At 41.7% G+C, this 12,429-nt stretch overlaps 1 protein-coding gene across 1 annotated transcript in view; it reads left to right on the top strand.

Moving 5' to 3' along the window:
• TEK (TEK receptor tyrosine kinase) overlaps nt 1-11,556 on the top strand; it is a 43,830-nt gene extending 32,274 nt beyond the window's left edge. The window contains exons 14-23 of the mRNA XM_055699389.1: nt 355-512; nt 1,746-1,956; nt 2,912-3,022; nt 3,347-3,537; nt 3,904-4,017; nt 4,872-4,942; nt 8,958-8,998; nt 10,121-10,217; nt 10,700-10,799; nt 10,911-11,556. Coding sequence (XP_055555364.1) covers nt 355-512; nt 1,746-1,956; nt 2,912-3,022; nt 3,347-3,537; nt 3,904-4,017; nt 4,872-4,942; nt 8,958-8,998; nt 10,121-10,217; nt 10,700-10,799; nt 10,911-10,985 — 1,169 coding nt within the window. The 3' untranslated portion in view covers nt 10,986-11,556. The remainder of the gene's footprint in view (nt 1-354; nt 513-1,745; nt 1,957-2,911; nt 3,023-3,346; nt 3,538-3,903; nt 4,018-4,871; nt 4,943-8,957; nt 8,999-10,120; nt 10,218-10,699; nt 10,800-10,910) is intronic.
• The last annotated feature ends 873 nt before the right edge of the window (nt 11,557-12,429 follow it).

Below are 12,429 nucleotides of genomic sequence, written 5' to 3'. Positions count from 1 at the left end.
CCCTACAGTTCCTAAATTAAAGGAGCTACATATAATAGGATTATTAAATCACTGAATGTGACCTGAGCTCTGCTCTGCCTGAATTCAGCAGGATCTGCAGTGCTCATACATGTGCATTATTAAATCACTGAATGTGACCTGAGCTCTGCTCTGCCTGAATTCAGCAGGATCTGCAGTGCTCATACATGTGCAAATCAGAACATCTAATGTCTGTGACATTTTTGGAAAACAAAAGGATGTATCTCTATGCCTGTATACAGCTTACAAGACAAGAGTATTTAGCTATACACTGTTCATATTTTTTTCAGAATTACCTGGAAATAATAACGAACTCTTTATGTGCTTCCTCAACAGCTCCGTATGAATCTAAAGGAGGCAAAATGCTGCTTATTGCTATCCTTGGCTCTGCAGGGATGACCTGTGTAACAATCCTCCTGGCCTTTCTCATTATGCTGCAGTTAAAGCGAGCCAACTTCCAGCGTCGAATGGCTCAGGCTTTCCAAAATGTGGTGGTGGGTTTCTAGCTTTCCTGTGTCAGTGTGGTTGTTAATTTTGGTCCCACCTTTTCCTGTTTTTTCCAATTTATTTTCCTTGGCCTTCCCACTGTCTTCTCTTCACCCGTGCAATTAGTACAGATGTAAAGCTTCTCTGCTACTGACTCCAGAGCTAAAGCAATCACAGTTATAGGTTATGAGGTATAAAACCTGACTTGGAAAAAGTTGCACACCAGTTATCCTTCTCCCTTTTCTACCTTGTCACACTTGTGTACGAGTATAAAGCCAGGCAGAACGGAGGAGCCTGTTCTCCCTCTATGAAGTTGTACCTGATTTTGAAAGCTACCATATTATTTAATGTTGCTTTTGAGCGTCAGCAACTGCTCCACTGGGGACAGCACACCAAGGATCAGTCAATGGCAACATCAAGAGTTCCGGCTATAAGGAAATTGCTGAAGGTTGTAACATCACATAGAGACATCTATATATAAATATACATGTATATATTTGTATCCTGCTGTAGTGTCTCTATCACTCTGCTTTCCAGTGCTGTTCTCTCTCTTCAGAGGGGAACCTGTGAAACAGAATGAAGCTGGACCAAAGAGTTCCTACATATGGATCTGCATAGGTTGTTTGATAAATAGGGGGGCAGGGGGCTCTTCTAAAAAGGTGATCAGTCCCCAGGCCACACAGAATTGCTCCTGCTCCTTGTCCTGAAACTTTTCCGACAGAAGTATTTTATGGGAATGTGTAACTGAAGTAGAGATGTCTCCCCAAGTATGGAGGAAGATCATTTCCTCTCTTTTTTGTTTCCTTGCTTCTTCTTTCCTCAGTCTTCCTACTGAGCCTAATCAGCACAGGATTTAGCCAAGCTTAATATGAGATAAATCTCAAACCTAAGACTTAAAACTGGTTTTGAGATCAGTTTTACCAAATGATTTTTGTTCATCTGCTTCATCTTCAAGGTGATTGTAAAACTGTTCAGGAGGCCTAGGTCTACAAAGGTACACATGCATAAATTAGGAGCCTGAGTAATTTAGTGGATCTGGGCAGAAGTGCTTGACGAAGTCAGTGTCTACACTAGGTATAACTGTCTACTGCACTCCCTCTTGCATAAGCAAGGGATGGATCAGGGTCTGTGTGTGTGTGTGTGTACATGAGTGAGCACACATATATTTGGGGAGTGTAATCAGAGCATTGCTCAGTAAAGTAGAAATCACCGTTCATGTCATTTGCTTAACTCTGTTACAGAGGGAAGAGCCAGCTGTACAGTTTAACTCAGGTACTCTCACCCTGAGCAGGAAAGCCAAAAACAGCCCAGATCCCACTATTTATCCAGTCCTTGAGTGGAATGACATAAAATTTCAAGATGTGATTGGGGAAGGTAACTTTGGGCAAGTCCTGAAAGCACGCATTAAGAAAGATGGCTTACGCATGGATGCTGCGATTAAAAGGATGAAAGGTAGTAAAGATCGGAGACGCTGAGACTAAAGACTTTTCTTGGTTGTTTGTTCCAAGTGTTTCTCTGTCATAAGAAATGCTTAGTAGCCCTCTCCTAAAGCTAAAATGAATACTCAAAGTTGCTAGTGAAATCATATCAGCTGTCACTAGGCTAAGATTTGTGTCCTGGCAAAGACTGTATTTCTGCATGGTCCAGTTGGTTTATATTTATCTTTACTTGTTGATATCATTAACTATTCTGTATTTTTCAATTCGTAGATCAGTATGAACTTCAGCGTGAGTTCATCTGCAAAATGGGAGCCATTAAAAGATTCATTTAATAGAGAAGAGCACAGAGCTACCCTTGGGGCACAACATTTGCTCATCTTGCTTTACCTTAGCTATTCAGAGACAATGTACCTGTGCATCTACAGGATCTACATCTACATCTATGACAATCACTCATTTTCATTGTACTCTTCAGATGTGACTGCCACATTCTAGAGAGAACTGTAATGCATAGCATACGCCAGGAATGTATATATTTTCTTGCATTTCACGAGGTCATGATCTAGGCAAACTGGCAGACACTCAAGTATGATGATCATTTAAAAAAGGCAAAGTCTGCATACAGGCAGTTATAGTCAACAGCACACATAAGGAAATATTTTAGACAGCTAGTTTTCATATCTGCTATGACATTCTTACATTCTCAAATAATAAGGGAAGTGGCATGGTATATTAAGATGATTTCTTTCTCTGCAGATGGCTGCTACAGACATTAGGTTCTCTATTTCCTTTGATTGAAAAATCTTACTCTTTTTCAGCACATACTAATGTGTCTTAAGAGTTTTTCTTTTTCTGTTGGGGCTGAAGAAGTAGTGCCTCAAAGAACCCAGAGTCCTCACATTTAACAACAATATGATCATGAATTCAGTTCGAAGGAAAACATAAATACATGTTTATTTGATTTTCAGACTACGCCTCAAAAGATGACCACAGAGACTTTGCTGGAGAACTTGAAGTTCTTTGTAAACTTGGTCATCATCCCAACATCATAAATCTTTTGGGAGCATGTGAACATCGAGGTAAGATGCTCTTGAGTGTATGGACTTCAAAAATTACTTTTAAAAACCCCAGACCGTGCAGCCCATAGAAACACCAGCTTATAAGTAGATCTTCCTAAAACATTTGTAAAAAAATGAAATAAACTTGTTTATCTACAAACCCACATTAATCCTTCAGAAAAAATGCTCGTCAAGAGCTCTGCACCTAAGAATTATGATGTTTGATATTTCCGTCTAGTCTCTTCTATGTTTATTTCTTTTTCCCTCAGAGCAGTGCAAACATCCAAATACTATTACTGACCATCTTTCACCCTGTGATATACTCACCATCTGATGTTTCATTAGGATATCTTTATCTTGCTATTGAATATGCCCCCCATGGAAATCTACTGGACTTCCTTCGGAAAAGCAGAGTTCTGGAGACAGACCCAGCATTTGCTATTGCCAACAGTACTGCCTCTACACTTTCCTCTCAGCAACTTCTCCATTTTGCAGCAGACGTCGCTAGAGGAATGGACTACTTGAGCCAGAAACAGGTCAGTCTTAAACTCTCTACCCACTGAAGGCACAGCAATTAATTTTTCAGGGACTGTGACTTTTAGTAAAATCAAAGTAATATTTTAGTTTGAGCTTCTATAGCACCCACTAGATTAGTTTTATCATCACTATCAAACACTAGGTCATGGGGAATCAAGGAAGAGACATTAAAACTTAGAAACAACATGGTAACTAACTGCTTTCATCTTCAGATAAAGTTTAAAATGTTTTTGGTATTGACATACCAAAGCAGTTTTGGTTTTTGTTCTTATTCTGACTGTTTATAATTTTCAGTATAGCACTAAAATAATACATATAAAGCTTACAGATACTGTGGTGATTCCCTTTTTTTTTTTTTTTTTAAGTTTATTCATCGAGATTTGGCAGCAAGAAACATCTTGGTTGGAGAAAATTATGTTGCAAAAATAGCTGACTTTGGCTTATCAAGAGGTCAAGAAGTTTATGTTAAGAAGACCATGGTAAGGATTAAAACAAACTAATATAGTCTATTTTCCTCATTTTTTGTTTTCTTGTTTCTTACTATTGTTTTCATATGAAGAAAAATACAGACTTATTAGATACTACAAAAACTGATTATTTAAATATTCTATATTAACATGTATTTATATTAATATTCTGTTCATTCATATGTATACATTACTTGTAAATCAATTCTATACCATGGTCATAATATACGATATAATTGAAAATTACTTATATGAATCTGGATGGTGGTTAAATAACAATTTTGTGGCCAGTTATGAGATGCAATAAAAGTGTGCTATAAAAAAACCCCATATAATATGTATTTGACATACGAAGAGGATATATACATGTGTGTAGATCTGCACAGGTATGAAAATAATATTTTCATCCCAGAATTTGTCCAGCTGAGACAAGCTGGTCCAAGTCTATTGAATGGGGCCAAAGTTAGTAAGATGATAAGCAGAGGTATGTCAGGATCTCTGGGCTGAAAAAATAGCTTTCCAGGGCAAATGCTTAGAAAGGTCTGAAAGAGGAAGATGTGTGATAAGCATCATGTAGTCATAGACCAGGAATAACACCAGGTAGTCAAAGGCACAGGTTTGGTCAGAAGTCCCTCAGGAATTATTTCCATTTCCTCTTTATGCTGGCTGGATAAATTTTCTATTATCTTTCATGTGTACTGTACCTTGGGCAAGTAAATGCACAACTTAAGTTTGTTTAATTGATAAAGCTTGCTTTCATGAAGTCAGTTTTCATTAGGCTAACACACAGAACAATTGTTGGGGTATAAATTGCAATATTGCTATTCCAACCACCAACAAATAAACTTTCATGAAATAATTTTCAGGGACGGCTTCCAGTGCGATGGATGGCAATTGAATCTTTGAATTACAGTGTTTACACCACAAACAGTGATGTGTAAGTATGTGTTTAAATGGTCTTTTTTTTAAATAAAGAAATATTTTTCAATATCAAGGGAAGTCTTACAGCCAGGATGAGACATTCACTCTTGACTCAAAACACCCAGTAGCTGTGTCAGCATAAGTGAGCAGCAGAAGCAAAAATAAAACCCACAACAAAAAGTTACTTTCATTTCATCATCAGTGTCTGAATAAGTGCTATTTTCACAAGCTAATTGGATTTGAACCACTGCTGTAGTTATAGTTCTCATTTGAAATCAGAAAGCTGATGGATACTAGGGAAATCTAGAGAAACTCAGTACCTTAGTCAGGAAATTTAAAGAGATATTTGGCAAACCAAATCTGTAATAGCAGCATTTACTGAGAGCTCACCGTCTAGGAAAGGTCTCTTGTTGGTGGACTGACAGTCAATTGATTTTGCTAAAGATCTCAGTCCTGCTTTCTGATTCTACAAACACTGTCACGGAATCACAGAATGGTCAGGGTTGGAAGGGACCTCTGGAGATCATATAGTCCAGGGGTCCTCAAACTACAGCCTGCAGGCTGGATACAGCCCCCCAGAGTCCTCAGTCTGCCCCCAGTATTTACAGAACCCCCCACCAGGGGTTGGGGGAAACCAAGCAGCTGCAGATGACTAACTGCCATTGCACCCACACCAACCCCCTGGTTAAACAGTTTGAGGACCCCTGATATAGTCCAACCCCCTGCTAAAGCAGGTTCACCTGAGGCAGGTTGCACAGAATTGAATCCAGGTGGGTTTTGAATGTCTCCAGAGAAGGAGACTCCACAGCCTGTCTGGGCAGCCTGTCCCAGCTCTCTCTCACCCTCAAGGTAAAGAAGTTCTTCCTCATACTCAGATGGAACTCCCTGTGCTGCAGTTTCTGCCTGTTACCCCTTGTCCTGTCACTGGGCACCACTAAGAACAATCTGGCCCCATCCTCTTGACATCTGCCCTTTAGATATTTGTATGTGTGGATAAGATCCCCTCTCAGCCTTCCCTTCTCCTGGGGAAACAGGCCCAGCTCTCTCAGCCTGTCCTCACAAGGGAGATGTTCCGGTCCCCTCATCATCTTTGCAGCCCTCCACTGAACCCTCTCCACCAGTTCCCTGTCCCTCCTGAACTGGGGAGCCCAGCACTGGGCACAGCACTCCAGATGGGGCCTCACCAGGGCAGGGCAGAGGGGAGGATCACCTCCCTCCACCTGCTGGCCATGCTCCTCCCAATGTCCCCCGGGATCCCACTGGCTCTATTGGCCACCAGGGCACACTGCTGGCCCATGGGCACCTCGCTGTCCACCTGCACTCCCAGGTTCTTCTCCACAGAGCTGCCTTCCAGCAGGTCACATCCCAGCCTCTGCTGGTGCATGGGGTTGTTCCTCTCAAGTTGCAGGACCCTCCACTTGCCTTTGTTGAACCTGTTCATCAGGTTCCTCCCCATCCAACTCCCCAGCCTGTCCAGGTCTCGCTGGATGGCAGCGCAGCCTTCTGGTCGGTCAGCCACTCCTCCCAGCTTTGTATCATCAGCAACTTGCTGGGGGTGCGCTCTGCCCCTTCAGCCAGGTCATGGATGTGTAAGTTGAACAAGACTGGACCCAGCACTGACCCCTGGGGAACACTGCGAGCTACTGGCCTCCAGCCAGACTCTGTGCCATGGATCACAACCCTCTGAGCTCTGCCATTCAGCCAGTTCTCAATGCTCCTCACTGTCCCCTCATCTAACCCACACTGCCTGAGCTTGCCTATGAGGATGTTGCGGGAGACAGTATCAACAGGTTTTCTGAAGTCAAGGTAGACAACATCCACTGCTCTCCCCTTATCTACCCAGCCAGTCATTCTCATAGAAGGTTATCAGGTTGGCCAGGCATGACTTCCCCTTGGTGAATCCATGTGACTGTTCCTGATAACCTTCTTTTCCTTCCCATACTTGAAGATGACATCTAGGATGAACTGTTCCATCACCTTTCCAGGGATGGAGGTGGAGCTGACTGACCTGTAGCTTCCTGGGTCCTCATTCTTGCCATTTTTGATGACTGGAGTGACATCAGCTTTCCTCCAGTCCTTAGGCACTTCTCCTATCCTATCTGATGTTCCAAAGATGATGGTGAGTGGCTTGGCAATAACATCTGCCAGCTCCTTCAGCACTTGGGGGTGAATCTCACCGCAGCCAGTGGATTTGTGGCTGTCAGGTTTGCCTAAATGACACCATTATCCTCCTCAACCAAGGGAGGATCTTCCCAAGGAATCTTCCTTTTCCTAGACCTTCTCTCATGCCTTCAGGGTCTGGGATTTCTGAAAGATGATTTTGGCAATAAAGACTGAAGCAAAGAAGGCACTCAGTAACTCCACCTTCTCTGTGTCCTTTGTCACCAGGGCACTAACCTCATTCAACCTCCCTAGTCATGCTTTTGCTACTGAAGTACTTGCAGAAGCTCTTCTTGTTGCCCTTGACATCCATCACCAAATTTAGTTCCAAATGGCCCTTAGCCTTCCTCATTGCAACCCCTGCATACTCTGACAGCGTTCCCGTATTCCTCTCCAGTGGCCTGACCCTTTTTACACATTCTGTAAACTTCCTTCTTCTGTTTGAGTTTTGCCAGAATCTCTTTGCTCCTCCATGCAGTCCTCCTGCCCCCTTTGCTTGACTTCTTACTCATGGGGATGCACTGATCTTGAAACTGGAGGAAGTGATGCTTGAATATCAGCCATCTCTCTCGGACACCCCTCTATCTTCTAGGGCCCTAACCCATGGAATTCCTCCAAGGAAGTCCTTGAAGAGCCAAAGTTAGCTTTCCTGAAGCCCAGGGCTGCAGACCTATTTAGTGTCCTACTACCTCTGTACAGGATCCTGAACTCCACCACCCTGTGGTCACTGCAGCCAGGGCTGCCCTCAGCCTTCACGTACACAGCCAGCCTTTCTTTGTTTGTGAGTACAAGGTCCAGCAGCGCACCTCGCCTCATTGGCTCCTCCACTACCTGCAGCAAAAACTTATCATCAGCACTCTGCAGGAATCTCCTGGACTGTGTGAGCCCAGCTGTGCTGTCTTTTCAGCAGGTATTGGCGTGGCTGAAGGCCCCCATGAGAGCCAGGGCCTGTGACGGTGAGGGTACCTCCAGCTGTCTGTAGGAGGCCTCATCGATTCCCTCTTCTGATCAGGTGGCCTGTAGCGAGGACCCCCAACAGCGTCACCCATGTTGGCCTGCCCCTGAATCCCTACCCATAAGCTCTCAGCGGGCTCTGCACCCACCCCTAGGCAGAGCTCCATACATTCCTCCTACACACAGAGCTACTCCACCACCTCGCCTTGCTGGCCTGGCTTTGCTGGAAAGCACACAGCCATCCATGCCAGCATTCCAGTCACACGAGCTACCCCACCGTGTCCCTGTAACTGCAGTGAGATCGTGGCCCTGCGACCGCACACAGATCTCTGATCCTTCCTGTTTATCCCCACGCTGCCAGCCTTGGGGTACCGGCATTTCAGAGAGCTGGTCAAGCACACGGGTTTCCCAGGAGGGGTGCAAGACGGTCCACCACAGCCATGCACACCCTTGAGGCGGTTGGTCTTCTGGTTCTCATCTTGGGAGGCAGCTAAGGAACATGTATCACTGCTGTAGTTGGCCTGGATTATCCCCCTTTTGGATGTGATAGTGTGAGCGTGGATACTTTGGACCTTTCCCTGCATTATCCTTCAGTTTAAAGCTCGCTCCACCAAGCTGGCCAGCCTGCTGCCAAAGATTCCCTTGCCTCTTCTAGGCAGCAGGATCCCATCCCTCACTAACAGGCTATAGTTAAAGAATGTCTCATTGCCACAGAAGCCAAAACCCTCATGATGACACCCGTTGCAAAGCCAGAAGCCGAAGTTCTTATCATTATGCAAATCTAATAAAAAAGATAGAAAAGAATGACTCACACTAAGGGTCCGTGTTCTTCGAATACTAGCAAAAAATATAATTGAAATTAAAATATGAAATCTTGTTGCATTTTTGTTGCACTCCACAATATCCCTCTGTTGCAGATGGTCATACGGTGTCCTGTTATGGGAAATTGTTAGTTTAGGTAAGTACCTGAATTTTTTACTGCACAACTAAACCAATCTGAGCCAAGCCAGCTCATTCACTCAGTCTGTTAAAAAATTATTGCTTTGCAGCATATTTCAATTGTTTCTGTTTCATTCTATTGAATTTTATTTAGCTTCAGTATGCTTGGAAATGCAGTCATCACATTTTCAGGTACAATCCTAAATGAGAAAATCATAATGACCATGTTTCTATTGCAATATAAAACCTAAGCCATATCTAAATATAAAATCCATCATATCACATGATTTATAGCCTAAGCCAATATGTTATGTTCGGTGGCTTTTCCTCAGCCTTCCTAGGTTTTAAATGAAGACTTACATTTTAATGCCGTTTTTTTTTTTTTTCTTTTTTTTTGGTGGCACGGAGTGGTGGTGGGAGGTTAACAACTCCTACTCCAACTATTATCAAAGAAAATTTTTGAACAGTAATCTTCAAACAAAATTTAGATTTCATTTCTGCATACACTACTATTCATCATTTATATGATACAGCCTCACACCGTTCATAGCCTTTGTGATTTGCCTCAGTGTGCCCACAGTCTGCTGGCAAAGACGCATACTGACGGAGATGTACATTGCATACCGGACTAATTGTGAACTCTTGCTTTCTAAATTGTTCCCATCTTTCCTTACTAAATGGGTTTGCACTAGATATGGATGGGAACTAACAGATTGCAGCATGGAAAATCAAGAGTCTAAGCAACCAAATATTTGCAAAAAGGGGCAAAGTCAGCTGGACAGTAATACTGGATCTTACCAATGCCATGCTAACAAAGGAATGACCTGCCTATTGCTGTCAAAGGCATTGCAAAAGCAGTTTAAGTACAATCAGATGCAGGCCCTCAGAGCTGTAGAGAAATGTAGGCCAGCCTCACAGATGGTAAAAGTTTATGCTTGGTTTTATTTTTCTCTTCAATACTGTGCACTAAACAGTGTGGAAACATTAACAACAAAAACGTAGATGCAAAAGATTCCCTAAAGTTAGACTAATTTACCTGTTATTAAGTCAGTAATTTTTTTTTTTCATTTCTGCTATGAAATTAAACTTTGTTTTATTAAAAACGCCTTGTATTCATGACAATGGTTAAACACTGCTTTAGGTGGAACACCATATTGTGGAATGACATGTGCAGAACTCTATGAAAAACTGCCTCAAGGGTACAGACTGGAAAAGCCTCTCAACTGTGATGACGAAGTGTAAGTAAATGCCTCGGCCAAAAAAACTGAAACAGCGTAACACAACATCTGCTATTGGAAATATATGATGTCTACAAGAGACAAATAAAATAAACAGTTTTTCAGGAAAACATAAAAATTACATTTTAAAAAGCCCCAACATTTTAAAAAGGGTGCACAAGTGGAAATAATTACTTCAGTCCTTTTGTACCTAGCATGCACTGTTATTTGCCATGAACTCTTTCCCAGGCGCTTTGCCTCTGCCAGATACCCTGTTCTTTACACAACATGGCTGAGCTTTAGCTGAAAGAGACCTTTTCAATTATTCCAGAGAAAAACAAAATTCTTTTCAGGCAGCGACCAGCTGTGGAAAATATAACTCCAGCTATGCATAAATCCCTTTTCCTTTGAAAAATATATGTACACAATCTTCCAATAAACATGAATTTGTAGCTTTAACCTATGTATCTAAACTGTCAAATGTTGGTGTTCGACTTTTAAAGGTATGACTTAATGAGACAGTGCTGGAGAGAGAAACCATATGAAAGACCATCATTTGCTCAGATATTGGTGTCACTGAACAGGATGTTAGAAGAAAGGAAGGTAAGAAAGGATCCCTAGAAAAGATTTAGGCCATGAATAACATCAATATCACTTAGGACTCCTGAAGTAATACACCTTGCATCACACTCTTTCTGTTTATTTCCTTTCCAGACCTATGTGAATACTACCTTATATGAGAAGTTTACTTATGCAGGCATTGATTGCTCCGCTGAAGAAGCTGCTTAAGACAGGAGAAATCTTCATTCATCAATTATGTATTGAAAAAACACAGAGCTCTGTCTGCTGGAGCCCAAAATATCATGTGCTGTGTAGAACTGTGTATAGCTTTAACTGTATATAATACAGTAATACTGTCTTACTACAGATATGTATGTGTACATCACCCTGTAACCTCTGCCTCCACAGGCTGTAGAAGTGTATATACTGTGCAGAGTAGGAATAGACTGAAGTCATGACATCTGCTGTTTCATATGTAGGGCTTTCTTTTTTTCTTAGTCATGTAGATATGGTGTATACATACATATTGTAATGCATTAGGTTTTGCCATCTTAAATATTTTTGATACTTTCCAAGAGCTACTTATAGCAAAGTGGGGATCTTATAGCAGTATTTCCAAGAGCTACTGATAGCAAAGTGGGGATATTATAGCAGTATTTCATAGACATTTCATTGTGCTTCAAACAAAAATGCTGAGCTCAATGCAACAGTTGGAGTTGCAAGCAGATGTCAATCCAGTATGTTTACCAAGGATAATTAAGATTCTTATTTGAATATTAAAGTGAGCTAGTCAAAACAAGCTGGTCAAAAATTCTATTTCTCTTTCATTGTCCACTTTAAAAATCAGTGTTTGCCTGTATGCAAAATAAGAATATATTTTGAAGTGTTTAGTGCTATCAAAGGCTGCCATACAGCAATTAGCATGAAGCATAGGGTTGAGGAATATACTACATATTGTAAAACACATTTTTACAGTTAACCTGGATATACATGAGGCTTATTTGATTTGTATTTCTATTAATAATTTCACTGCATAATTATAAATTACTGCCTATAATATACAATCAGGGTTTACTTACTTTTGCTTATTTTATCACTTATGAGTCTGTAGTGTGGTATGGCTTTTTAAAAATGCTGTACTGAAATGCTTCAAAACAATGATATTTGGCCTGCCAGAAAGATCTTCTAGTCCTTAGATAGACAAACAGGGGCAGATTGACCCGAGCATTGGGTATCTTCAACCATATGGGATCCTGTGGATTTACCCTATTCAGACTTCACATACCAGCTAACCTCATGCTTCACACATACGTTCCCTGTCATCCTTCCACAATTCACTAGCTCATAATTGACCATCAGACCACAGTGACTTTCTAGCTGGGTGGATCACGTCACCCCACAAGACCTGCAGGAAGATGCTAGACAAAGAAAGAGGGAAAGGTTTCCCCTTCTGACACTTAGTTTGCAGGTGTGTATATGGTTGGTTACAAGGTAAGGATAGCACAGCAGAGCATAGAGTAACATTACTGACAGCACCAGGCTGACTTAAATAGGAGAAGCACCAAGTCTTATTAAAAGGCAGTAAGTCAACAAGCAGAAATTTGTGCATTCATGCTTTCTCCTTGCTGTACATTTTAAGCTTCAGAAGCAGACACAGTGAAATTTTCCCATT

Source organism: Falco cherrug, chromosome Z (assembly GCF_023634085.1).
Source record: "Falco cherrug isolate bFalChe1 chromosome Z, bFalChe1.pri, whole genome shotgun sequence".
Lineage (NCBI taxonomy): Eukaryota > Metazoa > Chordata > Aves > Falconiformes > Falconidae > Falco > Falco cherrug.
This window is presented reverse-complemented; position numbering and strand designations above follow the sequence as displayed.